We start from the raw sequence: 22,609 nt of genomic DNA, 5'->3' as shown, positions 1-22,609 counted from the left end.
AGATACGTTACAAAATAGCAATTAATTAATTTTCCAAAATATTGATATGTGCTTGCCCATTTAGGGGTTATAAAACTGTTTTAAAAGTGCTAATCAGGTAGATTAATAATAGCAGTGTTGATGCCATAATAGTAATGATAATGAACCCATCTGCTAGTGGAGCAGAATGAAAGGATCTGAAACCCAATTGAAACTGTTTATAGTTTTTGGGCTGATACCCCCTCTAGCTGGCTACAGTCCAGTTCTCTGGCAGTCAATAGTTACATGCTGTTGGTTATTCATGGAAAATCAACATTGACTGCAGAGGAAAGTGTGGCAAAAATAGCTCAGAGCCAATATGACCCTTCAGTCACCCACTCCGCATCAGCCTCTTTTACACACACACACACACAATTCCACTACTTTTCCATGACTTTCCATTTCATCAATATCGAGTTTATCTCACCTTTTTAGTCTTTTCTACTTGCAATCTTAGTTTTCTGGTTTTTCCACTTTTAGTTGAACTTTGTGTAGAAACAAATGTGTGACTCAAGTTGGGAAAAATAGTCTTATGCCTATAAAATGACCCATTTGAAAATGTGATCTGATATTCCTCAACTTCCCAAGAGATTTGTCCCAGAGTCTGACTTTTGCTTGATGGAATACACCTCTAAAATGTCCTGCAATTCCAGATATTCCATAACCAGTATGAATGTTTATACACTTTTACACTATATAGTTAATAATTTAATAAACAAACATGCAGAAATTGAATTCTGCTGCCTGATCTCTCAGTACTTGCTACCTCGTGGGGTCGACTCGGCCCCCTTTTGTCGCCACTCTCCTGTGTTCGCCAACAATCGGTGGGATTGACTGTCAGTGTGATCTCCCTCACTCTCTCCTTCACGCCCTTCTGCCTCCATTAGGACCCTGGCACCCTGATAGGAGATGTGGGTGGCTATGAGGACAGGCTCTGGTAGGGGCGGGGTGGTAATGGGGGGTGGTCAGTGTTTGCTGGACCGGTCTGGGTTCATCACCTTGCTGGAGGCCATGGGCGGGGGGTTAGTCAACTTATAGGGCTCTCTTTGCTTCTCGACTCCTTAGTGTGCCCATAATCTGCCATCTTGGTCCTAAACTCCCAGACTGCACCTCCTCTCTCCTGATCAGGAGCTTCCCTACATCTTAACCGGTAAGCAGTTTGACCTTTGACCTAAGAATGTGCCTTATTAAAAAAGGCCTGCTCGAGAATGCTTGACAACCGCCATAAAGCAAGATTTATTTTTCTGCCAATCTGTTGAGCAGAGAATTATTTATATTTTTTTTAGTTTTTCATTTAGATGGCTTATTATGGCTCTCTTAAGCCATTAATACATGTTTGACAGATTATGTCATTTCTCAAAGGACTGAACACAGAGTGCATTTAGCACTGATGAAGATTAGACTTTACTCAATTATACAAGAATGTTATGTAAACTAGTTTTTTTTTTTTTTTTCAAGGGCTGCCACCACTCTTGGTTTTGGGTTTTGAAGGTGAGCCAACAGTGTTGTTCGAATATAAAGCAGATTTCCTCTGACGTGGCGCTCTATTTTACCCCACACACTCCTCCTTTGCCTCTTATGATTCAATGTGGAGCAAATTTAATGCTCTATTTGTAGTTTATCCCATAGGCCATTTTACAGTCGGGTGGGTAGGTAAAGGCATGGTTACCATTTTGTGTTGTATAGGTACAAATATTAAAAGCCCATGCCTATCAGAAACCTCATTACAGAGTCTTTATTTTGTTCGGTATAGGACTTAGACCAGATTTTGCATGGAGAGCATCTGTGCTAAATGAAAACAATTGACAATGATGTGAAACACGTTCTTCATTGTCTGCATTGCCCCTAATCCAGACAGCATAACTCCAGTGTTTTCTTTTCACTGGCAGCTCCCTTAAACGCAGTGTTCTGCTGCTGCTGTCGTCCAACCCTAATAATGTCAGATTAAGCTCTGCACAACTGTCCATCTGACATGAGGGCTGGATTTGTGCTGGATTGGAAAATCTGGATGGGATGCCTCCAAAGCTCTGTAATTCTGCACATACACACTTACAGATAGATACACAACCCTCTCCCCCCCCCCCCCCCCCCCCCCCCCCCCCCCCCCCCTACACACACATACTGCAGCAGATTAAAAAGCAGAGGAACAGAGAGGCTGGAGAGGATATGCATGTCATGGTAGTGTGTTTGTGCGCTGTTGGGGCTGCGTGAGATTGGTTTGACCTCTACTTCTTGAGGTGTTTGGTTGCTTCAAGCCCAAAAGTTCTTCAACTGTCCTGAGTGACTTCCTAAAGTCTGCACATAACAATCACTGTGTTTTTACTATAAGAAAGGCATTATTTTAATGTGTAGCGAGGTTATTTTTGCGTCGATTGTTATCAACAATGACAAGGACGATAGCTCGGTTGTTTTCGGGGGTGCTCAACCCTCCCCTGGGACAGATGAACACCCTGGAGGCTACAGTTCTGATTCAGACCACCTCATCCCCAGACATGCCCCCACGATGCCCGTGTGCCTCACTGGGCATGCCCTCCTTTTGTTGCAGCCGAAACAAGGGGGGCGGCTGACAGGGCGGTGGGTGATGGTCACCCAGATTACGCCTCATCATACGGCCTATTTACACTTGACACCAAACAGTATGGCAAACAGAGTATCACACAGCAGCAACAAAACTGTGCTCATTGAGGTTGCCAGCCAGTTTCGTTTAATCATATAATTTCGAGAACTGTCACGTGTTTCTCTCGTCGCTCATGTGACCTGTTGGTACGGACCAATAGGGTGGCACGGTTTGTCCTGGGCAGAGCAAAAGGAAGAGGGGAAAAAAATCATTTTCCCTTTGCAATTTTTAATCTTGCAACGCCGAAAGTGGTCGTCATCGACAGTATCCTGCGCTACATTAAGGTAAACTCTTTTTTTTTTAAGGCTGTTATGAAGAATCATTGGGTGAAGCCTAGGCCAAGATGTGCTTCAGGATGTTATCCTAGAATGATAGTATTCAAATGATTAATTGCATTTTTTTTTATTTATAGAAAAATATGATTGAGTCATGAACATGGTTTCTGGACTTCCAAAAGAATCAAACTGTTGAAAACTTGCATGAAATACAGCTCCATGTTGAGTTGTGTAACGCCATCAATATTTAATTAACTTGATAACTAACCCACAGCCAAGAATAATCATTATCCCGATAATGAGCTGTGAAACAATACGACTTATTGACTCGTTATCTAATCTGGTTATTCAAAGTACATCTAGTTAACATTTTCTCAACTTATCCTCAGCGCACCCGAATAAAGTGACCGCATGCAGTGTGGAAATATTTTGGTTTTCCCCAGAGAATAGTCAATTTTATGGTCAGTCGATTTTGCTTTTGGGGGTCTCTTGATTATCTTTGTTTGGGTGTTCATTGTCTTGGCTCAGATTCAAGCATGAGCGATTTTATTGTTCAGGAATTACCTCTGCATGCGGAACATGAAACAAATGATAACTGCAATGTGTTTTATTAAGGAACTGCTACTCATCTACTGTTAAGTATGAAGCCAGACTGACCTTTTTCACTGTAGGAATGATAACGTAACATGATGGTCAGTGGAATTGATACATCAGCTGCCCCGAGATCATTATTCCAATTATCGTCACGCTGATATTAGCACTGCTGATGGCCTTATTCTTGGCTAGTCATAGACCAAAAATGTCATTTGGCATTACCTCAAAAGCTGCATTCGACTTGAAATACGCTGATGAATAACTCCTTTGTTTGGGTAAAAAAAAAAAAAAAAAGCTTGTCGTTTGGCAGCGAGATCAACAGTGAAAGTCTTTTATGCTCACAAATTTATGTGCGTTCTGTAGGTGACATTACTAAAATAGAGCAATGACGGAAAATGGTGTGACAGGAATGACAATAAAAATTTGCTAAAAAGGGGGGAGACCATATAAAAGAGGGACGTGTTCTGGACCCTTTCCGCATAAGTGCTCAGTGAAAGCGACGCGCATGGAAGCCATGACTTTGTGACAAGCAGTGATCTCACATTACAAATTGTGGCAAATCTAAAATGGCCGACTTAACGCTCAGCTCTTAGCGCCGCATTCACAGCACAACATGGTGTGCCTGCATTGTAAAGCCTTTTACACTGTACTACCCCCCGCCCCCCCCACACATGTACTATTTTAAGCGAACACATAGTACTCTGAGGTACTTTTAAAGCTACTTGGTGATAGTTGGTCCCCTTGTCTTCCCTGCTCGTTGCGTTCTCTGATTTGACTGGTTGTGGTGACTATCTACTGAGGATGTGGTGGCCACGGTTTTGATTGTGATTTAGGCTGAGGTATCAGGATGCTGGGCTGCTGATGTGGGCTGACAGCTCTTGAGAGCACTGTCATAGTGGCGTATAGGAAGGCCGGTTGGGTAGACGCCCCCCCCACCCCCCCACCCCCACCCCGCCGCACTGCAACGCACCACATACAACAAAAGCCTGCGCCAGACGAGACAAGAGCTGCTCATATACCAGTAAACCGAGGGTGAAAACCTCAGGACTCTGTGTAACTCATTCTACTCGAGCTGTCTACTGTTACTATTCCTGACAGGAGCGGCCATCGCCTGCAATTATTTAGTATCTATCTTTTTGCCAGCTCCTCAGAGACTTCTACATTTCTGTTACTTTCCCTGTCACAAACTTTTGCTCTCCAAACATGAATTTTTATGACTTAAAGTGGCAAATTGTCCTGAAAGTAAGAAGTCCCTCCACGCGGAACTGAGATGCTTTGAAGAGATCCTGTGAAAACATATGGATCAACGAGGTCACCCTCTGTGCTCCCCCTCTGCTGCCCTATATGCACGTTAATTTCCCTTTTGTTCTCCCTTAATTGGAGCACAAACATTTAAGTGAGGGAGTACCCCAGTCGTGAGCTAACATATTGGCTACATTACATGTAAACCTTTTCCTTTGGTTGAGTTGATTAATTGCCTCAATTACAGATGCACACATCTGCTGATGCTTGTTTGCTGTTTTGCAAGCATTCCCAAGTCTTCTGTGAAGAAAATATTGTACAAATTAATAATAGTACAAAGGGTAACAAAGCATTTTCCAATTTTTGTAAGAGGATTGACAATATGATAAATCCAGTAAAATATATTTAACGCCATATGTAAGCACTGGACAACATGAATGTGGTGCTCAATCCCCAGTAGAGATTTGTATTACAGCTTTTGGATGTTTACTGAAAGGGTTTTGTACATTTTAAAGCATTTTCATTGGTTTTGAAGAGTGTTTGTGTTTGTAGAGAAACAGTAATGAAGTTTTCTAACACTGTCAGCGATGAGAAAGATTAAGAAATCAATAGGACATGACCATTTTATTCACCTTTAAGAGGTTTTTGATAGCCATAAACACTTTTTTCATTCCTCTTTACCTTTAAACTGACCTTACCCTGCTTCACATTTAACCAAAACATGCTCTCATCTACTCTCTGAGTCACCAGCTTTCACTGAAAACTAACCATTTGCCAAATTGCACTTGAACTGTAAAATAATTGGCTGTTTAGTAAAAGTTTAGTTTACAGTAGAAATGACTGAAAACTTATGAATTAATCCTAATAATATGAATCCTAATAAAGTTAGCTGTAAAATGTCACAGGGCTGAGAGGTGGGCACTCCTTTCATACCATCTGAAGTACAGATAAACAAGGACTACATTTAAGTGTAAGTCTGCTTAGGACAGGCTGATTCCCTGAACTGGCATCCCTCTTGGCCTCTGATTATGACTTAACTCCACATGTAAACATCACAGATGAGAAGTTGAAAGGGTGGCTGTGCATCGCAAGCACATCGTTGCAATTAAAATACCAAAGTTATCAAGCTAACCCTTAAAGTATCTCTCTGATATTTACTTAACATTCTTCTATTCAAGGTTTTGCAAAGTGCAGATTATGTCACAAGGCAGAAAATCCAATTTACTTTAATTAAATCATCAAAAAAAATGTTTTTTTTCTATAAATTAGACATTTTGGAGTGAAGCTATTCAACAGCAGCTTCAATTTCATTGCAGCTTCCGCTCGGCTCTGGTGTATATTCATGAAGGGTTTTATATCAAAATGTCATAATGACATATCTCTAGATATGTGGATTAGGATGGAACAGATGACAGGGGCTTTGGCCTAGATTAGACTGCCGGCCGTCCATTTAATGATTTTCTTTACAGGATTTCAGATGTCTCTCTCCCTCTCTCTCTCTCTGTTTGTCAGCTATTCTATTGAGTAACCGCATCTCTCTGTGTGTCTCAGTGATGATTGTATGGCAACGTAATTATATGATAACTTATTTTGAGATGTTTTTTTAATAGTTCTTTTGGGGTTTTGAATTTTGTTTCATCTAAATTTATAAACTGAATATTTGTAATTGAAAATGGCCGATAGCAGTATTCAATACTTCTCTTGAGCAGTGAACACAGTGTCTTTAAATGTCTGTTCTTAAATATAATATACAACTCACACACAGGCTGGAAGTTGGAGTCAGAGAGGTGATTTATCAGCAGAGAGAAGTAGAGACTTCATCCATCATATCCCTCTCGAAATGCAAAACAGCAACAGCCTTTGAATTGAATCTATAATCAATAGAAATGGCTAAAAACTGAATCATCCTATATTCTCTCCTTTCAAAACCACAACAAACGACTTAAGAAAAGGTGTCTTCAAAACTATATGAGAAATAAGTCTTGAACTTTTTCTTTTATCTGTGACATTTTCAGATTTATGCTAAAAGATTTTATAGCTAAAACTACTCTGGACAGGGTGATGTAGACCATGTTAAAAGGGCCAAAGCAAGTTGATGGTCACTCAGCTGTGCAGCGGCCTGAAGTGCAGGGCAGAGGCAGGGGAGCGTCCAGTTTTATAGACAGTTGATGGTAATGAGATCCATCTATATCCGCAGCAGTCTCTGCCTTTTTACTATCAGAGAGGTAGATAAAAATATATAGCCATCATTAGCCGACGCTGCTTGATTCATGCAACATTTCCCATGCTCTTAAACACTATATACTTTAAAAGAGGGCATTAATGATCAATAATCCTAGCCCTGTCCAGTATTCCTCTTCACCAAAAGCACTTTCACATATCTAATATCTCTGCTTAACTTTGCTTTTTCATCCATTTGCGAGTCCATCATTTACAGCCCAGTGGCTCAGCACAACGGGAGCATCTCCTCATTGTTAGCGGTACATAAATGGGCACCAACAGATAAAAGAGAGGAGACCTTAGATCCAAGTTCTTCAAGAGCAATGCACGAGTCTTTTCTGTGGCGAGCGCTGAGCAGACGCAGGGAGAGATGGGAGGCGAGGGGGTGGGTGGGTAGTGGGGGTGGTGGGTTGGGAGGGGGTGGGGGGGGGTGGGGGGGGGGGAGCCATTTTGTGCACTGCGTTGTCCAGCCGAGCGTAAAGCGTGATTAATTCAATAGCTGCCATAGAGGAGGAGGCTAGCAGCACTGCAACACCGAGCATGACCCACTTTCCCCATCAGATGTCATGAAAAATTCCCTACCATCCCTCTCTACATTTCTCATTTCCCTCCTCCAACTTCCTGCCTGATTAACAAAGAGACGGGGGAGGAAAATTACAAAATCGATGCGTGCACAATGTGTTTGAAATGATCAGCAGAAGTGGCCACAGAGCAGGGACTTTAACCATGTAATTTAACAAGATAATATGCTTATTTTGAAGCTTTTAAGTGGATGTTTAAGAGATTTTAAAGTGTAGTTTTTTAACAATATGAAATTCAGACCTTAAAATAAAACGACTGGCTATTTGCTGGAAGGTTTTAGCCCATTGGGGCAAATGATTCACAAGGCCTTGACCTAATTCTATTATGCTACAGGACGTACAGTATGAGCAAAATACTGTCTGGGAGGACGACTATTCAAACGAAGCTCTTAACGCTGACCTCTTTCATGTCTGAGGTCCGACAGACTCATTTTTGTTGACCTAAATCGACAGCAGAATATCCCACTTTCAGTGTCTTAATCACGGCAGAGGAGGCTGTTTGAAGATATTTTATTTCAGGGGCAGTTCATTATCATGCGGAGAATGCGGAGTGGCGAGAGAACGGAGACGCGTGCAGCACAAGCCAATCAACTTATCTGGCATATGGCTGCTTTACAGTTTTTAAACCTGAAACGAGCCTCCCTCTTTCATCATTTATCCCTCAGTATTTCTCAAAGATAGATGATGTTTTAAGCACTTAAACTCTCTTCTTTAAGCACCTCTTTGCCCTCAAACACTCAATTTGTAGTCTTGAAGAGGATGAGTACTGCGCCATGAGTACTGCCCTCCCCTCCCTCCCTCCCTCCCTCCCCCTCCTCCTCCTCCTCCCGCCCCTAGAGAGGACCTGCACCTCTGGCTTGGGTCTTAAACCCGGATTAAGGCTTTTTATGTAATCTGGTCTCCTCTGGGAGATTGGAGAGACAGCTGGCAACAGAATCCCTGTCCTTATCTCTCGAACCTCCCCTGGCCTCCAACCAACCGATCCCTCAGCTCTCCTCTGCATGCAGCGTAGATTAGAGGAGGCACAATTTCTGGATCCAGTGGTGGACGTTTAAGTCTATTGCAAAAAAAAAAAAAAAGAAGTTATTTTCAACATATCTGTAGGTTTAGTTCGAAACTACCTGCATTTGAGTAACTTGTAATCTCTGTGACGGCAGCATATCAACCCCTCAACCTCACTACTATCAGGTTTTTTGATATAAATGCTTAAAGCTACAATTAATTAATTTTTGTTCTTCGGTTATTAAGTAGTTTATCTGTATCAAAATGATGTTATTATTCCCTTACTGTGCTTCTATATCTTCTCTACCTCTCTTATGATGTTGTAGTTCACTTATTTCACATAAGAGTCAAGGAGTCTTTATTGTTTGACATTTAGAGCTGCAATGATTGATCGATTAGTCAATCAACAGAAAATTAAACTGCAATAATCGATTCCAGTCAATTCACTGATCGTTCTCTGGTTGCAGCTTCTCCAGTTTGAGGATTTGCTACTTTTTTCTGCTTTAAATCATAGTAAACTGAATATATTTTGCTTTAACGAGCATCTCTTTCTAACATTTTATAGATAAAATCAATCAATAAAAGATAATTAAAATAATCGTTAGTTGCAACTTGATTTACTTACTGAAGCCACTGTTTATAATTAAAGACCCTGACAGCTTAAACTATGTGATAGCTGCCGATAGCTGCAAGAGCTAAAAGCCTAAATCCTAAAATGTATATTGCACTTCCTGTCATGTGATGTTGTAGCAAATCTTTCAGCTGTTGTGATTGGCCCGTCAAAGCAGCTGAACTGTCATCACCTGTCTCAGGGTTCCCCTTAGACCAACCCAGCACCGAGATTAGTATGGGGGCCTGTGTGCAGCTCTGTAGTGAGTTTAGGCAGCATTTAGAGGAGTAAATCTAATTGGGTGCCTATTTAGGCTCCTGCTGTGTCTTTTTCAAAGCCCTCAACGAGGTGGCAGTGAGAGGTCAAGAAGTTCAAGAGACAATCCTTCAACCCGATAACCTGCAGAGAAGCATGAATCATTTCAAGTCACGTTGAAAGCACGATTCAGACTGTGGATATAAGAGTCTTAATCAAATCATAGCATCACCTGTGCTGCTTAGAAACTCACTTGTTCTCTTATTTTTGATTAAACGTACACAGCTGGTCAAGAGCTATTTCACAGCTTTTGTTTCACCTTTTTGAACGAATCTCCTTCCCTTGCTATCGACAGCCAAGACGAGACCATAATTGTAAATTATATCTGCTAATTAATCTGCAATTAGGAAGCAGGCAGAGACACGCAGTAGTGATACGTGAGATGAGGAAAAAAAAAAAACGTTTCCATTTTCACACAGCGTGCAGCGCCTCTGATTGGCAGACAGTGACATTGTCTGTCTGTTCAGCCAAGGTCAGGCGCTACGGGAGATTTTCTTTCCACATATTGTCTTTAGGCCGGCTGCAACGTAGATCAGAAAAAGAAAATATATATATATATATGTAATCTTCAATCTATATTTTAGCGCTGTAGATGTTTCCCTACATGTGACATTTAATCCTGTTTATTGTGTTTTTAATCAGTCAATCTCAAAATGTAGCAGCTCAGCATCAGATGTGAAGCTTCATGATGTTTCCTGTGATTAAATATCAATGTGTAATTATCAATCTGAGTGATTTACTATTCATATACTTCATATGACAGCTGGGGAAAAGGGAAAAAGTTAATATTTATTCCTTTTAATTCACATATTCAGTGGAAAAATTTATCTTAACGCGCTTCAAACTGTCGTCAGTTAATTTGCTTGGTGCCTAAAAACCTGCACGACGTAGTTTATCTGCTCCACTCATATTTATTCTTATTTACATAAATTTTTCATAATTGAAGTTGTTAAGCCTTCATCATCTACAATCATTATTTCAGTGTGTCTGCACTCTCACACTCTAAATGTGTTTGCCTTCTAATGTAAGGAGATAATTTATTCCAATTAACAAACAATCATTTGAAGAGTGTTATTACTGTAATCAGCTAAAGCCATTAATTAACGCTGTGTAAACAGCAATTCTTTAAAATATCACAATATGAATGCTGTTTCAAGACATTTCAGAGTTATTTTAGAGCATTTCTTCATTTATGTGGGAAAAAGTTTCCAATGTATCCTTTGTGTTATTATTATTATTATTATTTAAATGGTACCAGATTAAAAACATCCAGCTCTGACTGCTGGGCTGCAGATTCACTGTCTGGGAGTGAGATTGTGGACTGAAGCGCCCTCTTGTGTTCGCTGTGGAGACTGAAGTCTGGCTTGAGTCATTACATCACTTGTCAGCCAGAATTAGATGGGATCCAGCTGAAATGGGCTTGATAAAAATAAATATGGCGCTCGACGTTCGATGGCTCATCTTGTGACTGAAGAGACATATGCTGACCTACATTTCAATGGCTTTTATTGCAAACTGTTGTGTATCGCATCAGGCTTTTCAGACATGGGGGGGGGGACTGCAGCTCATTTTGTCAAAAGGACAGTCCAATATAGTTCTGAAAATGTCACTAGTTTGTGACAGAGGTTCTCGCAGCATCGAATAGTTACATTTACATCCTGGAACGACTTTTATTATCTGGGGATTTTTATATATATTATAACCCGTCTTTCTTCCTACTATCTGTACTTATATTACGTGGCCCCAGGTTTGCTGTGTGGCAATTTGATTAAAAACGTTAAATTTAGGAATATGCGACACATAAGCACAAAACTGAGATAATAAAATCACTAATAGTAGATTCTGATAGATCCTCAAGACCCACGTTAAAGGATGCTTAGTGATATTCTATATTTCTCTCAATGAAAAGACCAAAACCAACAATGAAAAGTCCTACTGACATGTATTTTCTGATATATCTTATTCGTCTGTGTCATAGCGCTTCATTGTTGCCCCAAAAACTATTAAAACACATCACTAAGCCGCGCCGTTGCACTGAGTGACATGAACACACACTGTGGTTCGTTTAGATTCCAGCTCACATACACAGTCCTGCTGCCAGAAATACTTACTAGAGCACCATATGGGGATTAATACGCTGCTGAACTTAGTTCCCAGCAAATGCACATTTTATTGCTGTTTGAGTGACTTCTGCTAAAAAACTACAATACCCAGCTGTTTTAGAAAATTACTGAGCCTTTTTTAAGCCCTTTTTAAGGTTTGTGACCCGCTTTTTATGTCTTCCTTTGAAACAAATGGGTGTCATAGACAGGGCAGAGACACAAAATATATACATATATAGATTATCGCAAGCCTCTTCAGTCTCATCTTATTACAGTAATCTTACTTGGTATTGAGTCAGCTCAATAGATACAGTATGTAGTCTTTGTATTACAGTTAATAAACAGAAAATCTGGGTTCTGTCACCCACAGTGATGGAAAAGTCTCAACATAAGACGATCCCAATAATGTATCACCAGCTGTATTTTCATCACTAAGTTGCAATTTCACATTCACTGAACTGACTAAAGTGCCTCAGTCTCAGTGACACAGCGAGCTGAAAATGGAAAACCAATTACACACATCAGTCCCCGCTTGGTATCTGCTTGGCCTCATCTCAGCACGTGTGTCTTTATTCTTCATCCGGCAGGTGACCGGTTGGCTGACTCCACCATCACACTCGCGTTGGCCCTTGAACTCCTCTCTCACGCGACCACGCCCCTTTCCTTCACATCCAATCCCGACATGGAGCCCATCAAGGTCCAATCAGAAGGTGGACTGAATGTGACCCTCACCATCAGGCTGCTGATGCACGGCAAGGTACGGAAACAAACACACACGCAAAAAAAAAAAGCTTCTCGGGCAATGAATTCCAATTTCCTATTCTGTTACTTTCTCCGTCTTGCAACTTGTCCAATTATGCGTTTAAAGGAAATAGATCATTTCAAGGGGCCCCTGTGGCAAAGACACAGCTAACAATGGTTTTGTGTTTCTGCAGGAGGTTGGAAGCATCATAGGAAAGGTATTTATCACAAATATAACAAACAGACCATGTAAAGCACTGTAATGCCTGTGGGAAACACACACAGCATCTCAATACTGTCCCTTTCTTTCATTTCCAGAAAGGAGAAACGGTGAAGAAAATGCGCGAAGATGTAAGTAAAGCATTTCTGTAAAAAAAAAATCTATTATTGGTATGTTGTTTTTGGCACATAATCATGAATTTTCTTCTTTTTTTTGCCATATAGAGTGGTGCCCGTATTAACATTTCAGAAGGGAACTGCCCTGAACGAATAGTCACCATCACCGGGCCAACAGATGCTATTTTCAAGGCCTTTGCCATGATAGCCTACAAGTTCGAGGAGGTATAACATTTACCATCTTAACACTACAAAGTCTGTTTTGTTTTTCTTATATTGCACACATACCTCACCCTGCTGAGTCTGCTGTGGTTGTGCTATCCAGTAGCGCCTCTACTGACTCATTCCATTGGAATACAAAGCAGGCTTGGCCCCGTTATGTAGGACAGAAATACGCTGATCTAACCTTGCAACACCCTTTGAAAGTGGGCCAGTACTGTGTTTTGATTTGGGTGTCGTATCAGCATGCTCCCAGCCGGACCAAGCCAAAGTGTATCCAAAACACTTTGGATAGGAATGACTATGTATACACTGATAAATTCCCAGATATAAACATACAGATGTAGCCTCTCTATAAGATACTAGATTACTATGTGATTATATTATCATTGCAGAAGCAAAATATTGCAAAAAGCAAACAGAGTAAAGCACACAAATAGAAAATAAGTAATAAAATTATGTAAAAAAATATCTGTGTGTGTAGCAGTGGTAGAAGAAGTATGGAAGCAGCAATACTACGCTGTAAAAAATACTCTGTCAAAAGTAAAAGTACTGCATTAAAAATGTGAAAGCATGGATGTATCATCAGCTAAATGTACTTGAGTATCAAAAGTAAAAGTACTCATTAGTCTGTGATATATTATATCAAATATTATAATACTGGATTAGTATTACTGATACTTTAATGTGTTGGCAGCACTTTAATGCTGAGGCTGGAGCTACTTTATACACTGCTGGGCAGTTAAACTAGTTATTTTAAGTGTAAAATATTAATCTGTAAAGTAACAAATTAACTATAACTACCAATTAAATGTAGCAGAGCAAAAAGTACAATATTTCCCTCTGGAAGTAGTATTAAGTCTCAAATTTGTACTTAAATATTAGTATTCAATTACTAATGCAGTCAAAAAACATGGAAGCAAAATGAAAAACATTAATATACGCAGAATAGACATTTGCATCCTCCAAAAAGGGAATGTTAAGAGAAATATACTCAGCTATTTGAAGGTAGTTTTGTTCTACTACATCTTCTGTTTAACAGCCTGAAGGTAGATTTCTACAAAGTCAACACTGTATATAACAAGCTGTAAAAGGACACAGTCTCATCTCATCTCATCTCATCATCTGATAAAACTTCCTTCCTCCCCCTCAGGATATAATCAACTCCATGAGCAACAGTCCAGCCACCAGTAAACCCCCTGTAACCCTGAGGCTTGTTGTCCCGGCCAGCCAGTGCGGCTCCCTCATTGGCAAAGGAGGCTCCAAAATCAAAGAAATGAGAGAGGTAGAGTACAAATAATAGTAAAAAATCTGAACGTTGTGAGTTTGCCCTTCATTTCTCTATATGAATGATCTCTGTAAATGCAATTTCAACAGATATTACACTAGTTTCCGAAGGATTTCAAAAACCAGAATACTCCTTATAGTTCCCATTTAAGCTTCCTAAATCCCATATTTATGATCCATATGGTTTCCATTTATGCTTTAACTCCTATAATCCCCAACATCTAAAGCTCAAAGTTCATTTTGCTGCTCTGATATCAGTTATTGGCATTCAGTTTGTTTAAAAAGAAACCAGGGACAAAGCTGAATCTCTATATACATGTGTTTGTGTTTCCGTCTCACCTCCAGTCCACAGGAGCTCAGGTCCAGGTCGCAGGTGACATGCTTCCCAACTCCACCGAGAGAGCAGTGACGATCTCAGGGGCCCCAGAGGCCATCATCCAGTGTGTCAAACAGATATGTGTGGTGATGCTTGAGGTACAGTATGGAGGAGGGAGGATAAACATCAAAGGAAATAGAAAAATACATTATTTACAACGACCACATTTTGAGATTTAAATACCTGATATGGAAGATACTGATGGTGAAATACACCTGCTGGTCGGCCAGTTAACCTGGTTAATTTATGTATTATCTATCTTCAAAACTGATGCATCTATGGACGGATTATGAGACCATGTGTCCCTGGACTCAGGCATGTAAAAGGCCACCCATAACACCCCCAAATGGGAGCAAGACCCCCAGATTAAAATAGGTGCAAGACGCAGTTTCGATGACATTTTGCAGGTGAAACAGAACTTTCTAAGTGTTGCTGTTCACACAGGAGATGAAGAGAGGCAGCCTAACTCCTCTCCAAAGCTTCCTGCCACAGCAGATCCACGCTGTCACTCCTCTGCACAGATATTATACTAAATCCTACAGAACACTATACTAATTATTACAGGAAATCATCAAAGTTAACTTGAAATGCAGGTTCTATTTTTCTTAAAGCGGAGCTATTCTGCTGTCAACATTATTTAAATCACTTATTACCACTAATAAAGTCACTGTATTTTAATGAAACACCGCTGAAGCCTCTGTAAACCAAATTAGATTGGATTTGATTGGCAGATATTCAATATTAAAAGACTCTGATTGGGATCAGGAGCAAAATGTGTGATTAGTACATCTCTACCTTTAACTGAGCTCTGTTCAGTAATCCATCCATGGACGCATCTGATTGATTTTGTGTATTGATAATGTGTTATTTTGCTAAATTGGATCTCTAACCATCAATGTATTGCAGCAAACATATCTGTCTGGTTCGATATCTAATACAGCACTAACTATTGAGTTCAGAGGAGGAACTTCAGTTGGAGGCTCGGCCAACAGTAATGTGTATATTTCCCAAAAAAACAGAAAAAGGCAGCACTCCAGAGGTCAAACAAGCAAAAAAAAACAAACAAAAAAAAACCTTGTGTTGATCTTTTGGGTAAATTTTATTTAAATTAATACGTTGATGAATCTGCTAATCCATTTTGTCACACATGCTCTGATGAAGGCCTCAGGCTCAAACTGATTTTAGATCAAATTCACCCAAAACATCAATAAATGAAGTGACTTTTTTGCTGTTTTTGACCTCTGGAGTGCTGCATTTTTTTTCTACAGACATCAGAAACTATCATTACTGGCTTGTAGCTACATGATTTGGATCAACACTTTTTTTTTTAGGTGTCTCTCTTTTTCTTGCACCATTAATTTTAACTATCTGCACAGCCAGTTCTCCATTGGGCCTTCATGATGGCACCAGCCATGGATACTAGGACATTTGTGACATGACTGTAAGTCTCTAGAACACGGACTTAAAAATATGTTTAAAATACAGATTGTAGAGTCATCATTATCCAGTTGAAAGTGATGTTCCAGGTAAATCCAAGTTTAGTTGTGCACTGAACCACGATTTGGACATTTTATGTCAGCATGTACACGCAGTGAAGAGCACTTTTGTGTGAGTGTCACAGGTTGTCTTCCCTAAGGCACTGTCCCTCTTGGTCTCACTTTATGCAACTTCTTTTCTTTCTTTCTCTTTCTTTCTTTTTTCTGCTCTAACACTCTCTCCACATCTCACCCCTTCTTCTTCCCCCCACTCTCTCCTCCTTTGCTCTCCTCAGTCCCCACCGAAAGGTGCCACAATCCCCTACCGCCCCAAGCCTGCCTCCACCCCTGTCATTTTTTCAGGTGGCCAGGTAAGAGCAGACCCACTGGGGGCGTCCACAGCCAACCTCAGCCTCTTACTGCAGCACCAGCCACTGCCTGTTAGTGTCGCACCAGGTTTTACTCACTTTTCCTCCCTTCCTCACTTCCCCGACCTGCCCCCCCGACTAGCATGAAACCATCACTGCTGTCTACTGTGCCCTCATCGTCATCCATCACCCCGAGCCACTCGCAGCAGAACTGGGATAAATGGCATTAGTCATTAAGAGAGAATCTGAATAAATCTGGTGTCAACTCATGCTGGTTAAAGCTTTTTTTAACGTACCTAATAATTGATGAGAACAGAGGCAGAGAAAAGATCTTTGTGTTCCCTTTCAGTGGTCCTCCATGCCCTTCCTACATAGGCAGAGCCAAAAAAAAAAACACTTTCAGCTGATAAAATGTCAAACTTCAATTAAAGGATCTCTAGTCAATATATGGAAACATACTAAAATCACTTTAATGAAATTACTAACTACACTTAACTGACAAAAGTAACTAACTGATTTAAAAGATCAACATGCTTGTTAACTTACCAAGACAGCACAGTTTGGCAACTTGGTGTGAACTAGAAAACAAAATACTGGGCATGTTGAAGTAGATTTACAGGTAAACAGGTGTCAGCAGGTCAGACTGGGGTAGTAAATAGGAAGCAAGTTTACAATCAGGTGATCTGCAGAAGCACAAATGCTGGAGGGGGGCTACTAGTGGACAGGAGAGGTATGACAGGGTTTGAGGGTAAAGAACAAAGAACACTGAAGCTAATAAGCAGAGAACCACCCAACTTAGATAACTTATTATGGCTTGATAGGGCTCCACTAGGCTCTGGTTAATATTTGACAAGGGCTACTTTGACTACTGTCGATTTACCTGCATATAATTTTTTTCAATTAATTGATGAACTGTTTAGCTGATAAAATGTCGTGAAAATGTCTTGTTTTGTCTGACCAACACTCTAAACCCCCAAAAATATCAACTTTTTTATCACATGAGACAAAGTTTTCTTGTGAGTAAAGTTTCAATTTACATTTAGAGTTTCTCACCAAACTGCACTATGCTGTGTGTAATCTTGAGGTCGAACAAACTTCATTTAAAAAAAAACTGCATTTTAACCCTTTTTTATCATTTTGAAACCTTTATTGATAACATCCTTGTTTACTAGCTGGCAGTGTTCTTCTTCACTGCCTAAGAAGGGTCGATTAAGACTTAAAACAAATAATTTACCAACCTACACCAAATTTTCTAATTAAAAAATATACAAACTCCAAGTGAAATATACAGTATTAGTCAATATGGTGTAATGGAAACATCCATCCATCTCTTTTTGTGTTTTGTACAAGTTTCAGTCTTTTAAAATGACCATGTTATTAATTATTTTTTGTTTATTTTAAACTGTTAATCTATAGATTTCGTCCCATGTGTATTTGTGTGTACTAACGGATCCCAGGAAGACTAGCAAACCGCAGACGCTAATGGAGATTATTTTAACAATTAACAACAAACCTGTAGATGGATGCATTAGTGTGAACTCGTTGGCAGGAATGTGTATTGCGTCACTCAGGTCCTTGTGGGTTGTAGATACATTTTCTGTCAATCAATTAATCAATTAAATCGCTTCAACTTTATATTTGACCACCATTAGCATGCTAGATTTTACATTATAACACTGGAATGATCCAGTTACCAACGATACATCCCAAATAAACTGATAGTATCATGAGTTGCTGACAGGCTGACCGATAAAGAATCAATATATTTCTATTAAAGGATCAGTGTGTAAGATTTGGGGGATCAATTGGCAGAAATATTGGCAGATAAGGAGTAATACATTCATAAGTATGTTTTAATTAGTGTATAATCACCTGAAAATAAGAATCTTTGTGGGGGTTTTTAAGCTAAGAATGAGCCCTTTATATCTACAGAGGCAGCAGGTCCTCTTCTACGGAGACCGCCATGTTGCACCGCCATGTTTCTACGGTAGCCCAGAATAGACAAACAAACACATTTTTTGCGGCCACAATAGGTTCTCCTACACGCTTAGAAGGGAACGGGTTGAAATCTGTAACCTCACTGCTAGATGCCACTAAATCCTAGACACTGGTCCTTTAATTTCTAGTTTATTTAACATTTTTGAATGGGACGTTACTGGGAAATGCCATAAAATATTTAAATCTGGAGGTCTATTATTGAGTTTTTCATTTCAAAACTGCTAGATTCACTAAATTTCCACTGAACTGACCTCGTATCCAGACTTGACACGTATTGCTCCAGTCGCTGTCTTGGCTGTTGAGATGATATTTAGCTCAGTTCTGACCTCTGTGGCCCCTACAACCCCACATCCAATAGGTCAAGTCACATAACTCCTCTAAGGGCCGCTCCTCTGGTTTCCTCCACTCCCTCCCCTTCACCTCCCCACTGTCTCGTTTGTCCCTTATTGATTTAGTTCAACTGGATCTGATTGATGAATAATAGGAGAACATAACAGGGAGTCTATAGTGCATGATTTCCTTGTAACCTGACTAAAATATAACTCAAAAGATAATATGTGTTTGTCTATTGTATGATTTTACTTAAATTAGAATTTGTTTAGGCTGAATGTTGTTATAGGATCAACAGTTTTTACATTTTTAAAATTTCGATTAAATGCAGCATGTTTTTTTTATCTTATGCAATTACACGATGAGTATTTTTGTGCGCTTGTCCCGGGTGATGTAACAAGATAACAATAAGCTCTTCTTCTCATGTTTGCAGGCTTATACCATTCAAGGACAGTACGCCATCCCACATCCAGATGTGAGTGCTAACCCCACGAGGCAGTCCACACTGCACTCTCCATAATTCTGTCTCGCTGCATCCAAATTTCTCTCTTTGAGTCGCAGGCTCTTACTCTCTTTCCACCCTTATTAATATTAAATGTTAATATTAATACAGCTTTTTTTCTGATATGTAATTCCTATATCTTCTAACTTTTCTGACTCTTGCCTCCCTGCCCTCTGTTTGGCGTTAAACCTCATGGGGGCTTGGCCTGCAGCAGTTACCAGATTTGGTAGGATTATTAAGCAAGGTTTTAGATTTCCTACTCTCCTTGCAGCTGGTGGTTTCACTGAACACTTCAGATCCGTGTGCAGTTGTCAGCTGAGACCCTTTTGGAAACTCTTCTTTGTTGGTGTGTTGAAAGAAGTTCTGACATTCAAGACTTAAATGTCAGTTGCCGAAAAGCATTTCATTCAAAATCCAAACCAGAGGGCAAAAAATAAGAAAACAATGACTGAAGTAGTTTCCTGGATTTGAAAGGCTGCTTCGCTGGCAGATTTAAGATGTTGAAGTTCCCCTTGAAGAACTTTAACACACATCTTTTAAACTTACAGTTCTGCCACAATAGTGTTACTTTTAACAAAAATAAAGACTACATTATCACATCATCACTGCCACTAGTTTTCTCAAGCGAGCTTTATCACTTAAAACCATGTCAAATGAATAGAAACTGAAGACAGAAAACTCTAAAAACATATGATGTGCTTTATGAATCAAGCAAAAAACACTATATGGTCCCTTAAACCAGAGGCCACATTAAGAAAATTACAAGATCTGCTCACTGTCACCTTAAAAATTAAAGGGTTTAAGTCTTAGCAAAAGTTAAAGGGATAGTTCAACATTTTGGGATTTAAGCTTATTCTCTGTCTTGCTGAGAGTTAGATGAGAAAATTTGCACCACTTTAATGTCTGGCGATTAAATAAGGGGGTAAAGCAAGTTAAGCTAACTGTCTCATGGGTGTAGCTTTATATTTAAAGCAGCTATAATTGATATTTCTAATAATAACAATGTATCAAATGACAATGTACTGTTTTGATTCACTCTCTATGCTCTCATAGCATTGTTTTCATAAGCAAGTGGATAGAAACACGACTCCAAATGAATGATAATGTTGTTCCATAACTGCTGGAAGTGGAAATAAGCAAGTATTTGCTAACAAGTTCAACATATCAACTTAAAAGGTGATGATGCCAGTGTTGTCTTGTTTCTGCTGCCCCCAGGTGGCCAAAAAAAAAAAAAAAAAATCAGTAAATGCAGGTTTAAGGGACGGCTCTAACTCTTGGCAAGAAAACTAACTGTGCTTTTCCCAAAATGTCAAAAAAAAAACTTGTCCACCATGTTTTTATCTTTAGTAGGCTTGACTACTGTAATGGTGTCTCGCCTTAACCTGGTGACGTATCCTTGATAAGCTGATTTTTAAAACCTCGCCCCAAACGCCCCGATCTCAGGCCAAGTCCTTTATGAGCTTCTTCTCTTCTTTCTCTCTCTTTCTCTCTTGGTCTTTGTCCTTCACCTGTCTGTGTTGTTACTTTTCCTCAGATCCTCTCTCTACTCTTGTAGCGTTTCGGACAGACCTGTATGTGTGTGTCTGCGTGCGTGTATGTGCGCGCGCCAGCGTGTTTTTAACGATGACCTCATAGCTCTGCTGTCCTCCTCCTCCCCCCCTCAGCAGTTGAGCAAGCTCCACCAGTTGGCTATGCAGCAAACCCCCTTTACCCCCCTCGGACAGACCACCCCTGCCTTCCCCGGTACGTACCCACCTACACGACGACCCTCTTTACCAAAGCTCCTTCTCTCGTTTTTACCTGTAGAGACGAACACATTCTCTTCCTCCTTTTTTTCTCTTTTCTCTTCTTTTCCTGTCTCTGTCCTTTTCTCTTTTTCTTCTTCTCGTCGTTCTCCTCCTACTGGTCTCTGTGGTGCACTGCCATTGACATGGCCTGCTGGTGGTCTGCTCTTGTTGATGTTGAGGTTTCTTTTTGTTCTATGGTTTTCCCATAGCATCCTTTTTTTTAAACGATGCAATTGCCTCAAAGATTTTTTGTGTCATTTAGAGAGTAGACTTTAATTTGTCAAGTGATAGCTATTTTACTGAATGTATGTAGGCTCTGCTCAGGGCTGAGCACAGAAATGCTACCAGGCAATGAAAAAACTCCAGGACTACAGTTCATCAATGCTGTTCACTCCCTCAATGTGCCAAACTCTATTTTATGTCCTCTTCCTTCCTCTTCTTCTCTTTCTGTCTTCTTCCTGTTTTCAGCAGCAGGTCTGGATGCCAGTAACCAGGCCAGTACTCATGAACTCACCATTCCCAATGATGTGAGTACATTTGTCAGCAAAATGTCCACCAAATGCTTTTTCATTTGTCGTTGTCCCACTTTCCCAAACAACAGTGATTTAAAATGAGACATTTGTCATTTAAAAACCAAGAAGGGATTATTTTTTATACAATAACAGGCTTCATTTTGCCTTCAGCACCATCTCTTTAGTTACCAGTCAACAGCAGTTTGGATCATTTGTGGCCACTTTGTGCTCATTTGCCACTGCCACCTTAAAAGTAACAGAAAACTTTTCAGAAAATCCAAACAAGTTAGTGTGACATTGTGATCATATTTACTAACCACTGCTTGAATATTAAAGCCCATTTTCAAAGAGATTAGACTGATGAAGTCTTAATTGGTTGGTTGAATTATGAATTACAGAGACAGACCTGCTCCAAATTGGCTCCAATATAGCTAAATGAAAGGGGAACAAAGCAAGACAGTAGCTTCTATTAAATCAGAAATTCACAATTTCAAAAACCCTGGTATATTATCTTTTATCATGTCTTCCTGTTAAAGCTTCCATTGATATAATTTGACAGCACTTCAGATTTAGAGCTCCTTTCCACAGCAGATATAGTACAGCCAAAAGCATTTGGCTTTGCAAACTGAATGTCCTTAATGGAAAAGACTTGTTGGACCCAAGTTAGAAATATTAAAGTTATAGTTGAAAGGCTGACATTTACTGGCCCGCACTCACAGTCAAATAGCGTCAGACAAAATGTGTATCTATGAGTCTTCCATGTTCTGGCCATCCTAAGCCCCGCCCCCATTTTCTTCCCAGCTAATAGGCTGCATAATCGGACGCCAGGGAACCAAAATCAACGAGATCCGTCAGATGTCTGGGGCGCAGATCAAAATTGCTAACGCTATGGAAGGGTCATCGGAGCGCCAGATCACCATCACAGGGACCCCCGCCAACATCAGCCTGGCCCAGTACCTCATCAATGCAAGGTCAGAACCTCCTGGGTGTTAAAGCCTTTTTTTCACTTGCTCTCTGGTACTTTTGAAGCAACAAGCTGGAAGTTTGGGATTTTTAAAAACAGCAGTGTCCAGTTAGTTCCTACCATTGCACTTGTCACTTA

The 22,609-nt window shown here is 40.1% G+C and overlaps 2 protein-coding genes across 7 annotated transcripts in view; one reads left to right on the top strand and one right to left on the bottom strand.

Moving 5' to 3' along the window:
• Window positions 1-14,583, bottom strand: part of LOC137177084 (fibronectin type III domain-containing protein 4-like) — a 60,981-nt gene extending 46,398 nt beyond the window's left edge. For 2 of the 3 annotated variants that reach the window (XM_067583201.1, XM_067583200.1), the window contains exon 1: window positions 14,499-14,577. The gene's annotated coding sequence lies outside the window, so the exon portion shown is untranslated. Of the gene's footprint in view, window positions 1-14,498 lie in introns of all 3 variants that reach the window. The other variant, XM_067583203.1, reaches the window with a different exon arrangement.
• LOC137177082 (poly(rC)-binding protein 3-like) overlaps window positions 224-22,609 on the top strand; it is a 26,074-nt gene continuing 3,688 nt past the window's right edge. Inside the window, exons 1-12 of one of the 4 annotated variants that reach the window (XM_067583199.1) lie at window positions 224-1,168; window positions 12,164-12,333; window positions 12,512-12,535; window positions 12,636-12,668; window positions 12,762-12,878; window positions 14,026-14,157; window positions 14,505-14,633; window positions 16,307-16,450; window positions 19,140-19,181; window positions 20,873-20,951; window positions 21,464-21,522; window positions 22,316-22,420. In XM_067583199.1, coding sequence (XP_067439300.1) covers window positions 12,259-12,333; window positions 12,512-12,535; window positions 12,636-12,668; window positions 12,762-12,878; window positions 14,026-14,157; window positions 14,505-14,633; window positions 16,307-16,450; window positions 19,140-19,181; window positions 20,873-20,951; window positions 21,464-21,522; window positions 22,316-22,324 — 843 coding nt within the window. In that variant the 5' untranslated portion in view covers window positions 224-1,168; window positions 12,164-12,258 and the 3' untranslated portion in view covers window positions 22,325-22,420. Of the gene's footprint in view, window positions 1,169-2,148; window positions 2,920-12,163; window positions 12,334-12,511; window positions 12,536-12,635; window positions 12,669-12,761; window positions 12,879-14,025; window positions 14,158-14,504; window positions 14,634-16,306; window positions 16,451-19,139; window positions 19,182-20,872; window positions 20,952-21,463; window positions 21,523-22,308; window positions 22,479-22,609 lie in introns of those variants that run through there. The other 3 variants (XM_067583198.1, XM_067583196.1, XM_067583197.1) reach the window with 3 other exon arrangements.

This window comes from Thunnus thynnus, chromosome 24 (assembly GCF_963924715.1).
Source record: "Thunnus thynnus chromosome 24, fThuThy2.1, whole genome shotgun sequence".
Classification (NCBI taxonomy): Eukaryota; Metazoa; Chordata; class Actinopteri; order Scombriformes; family Scombridae; genus Thunnus; species Thunnus thynnus.
Note: the sequence above shows the minus strand (reverse complement) of the source record. Positions and strands in the feature narration are given on the sequence as shown.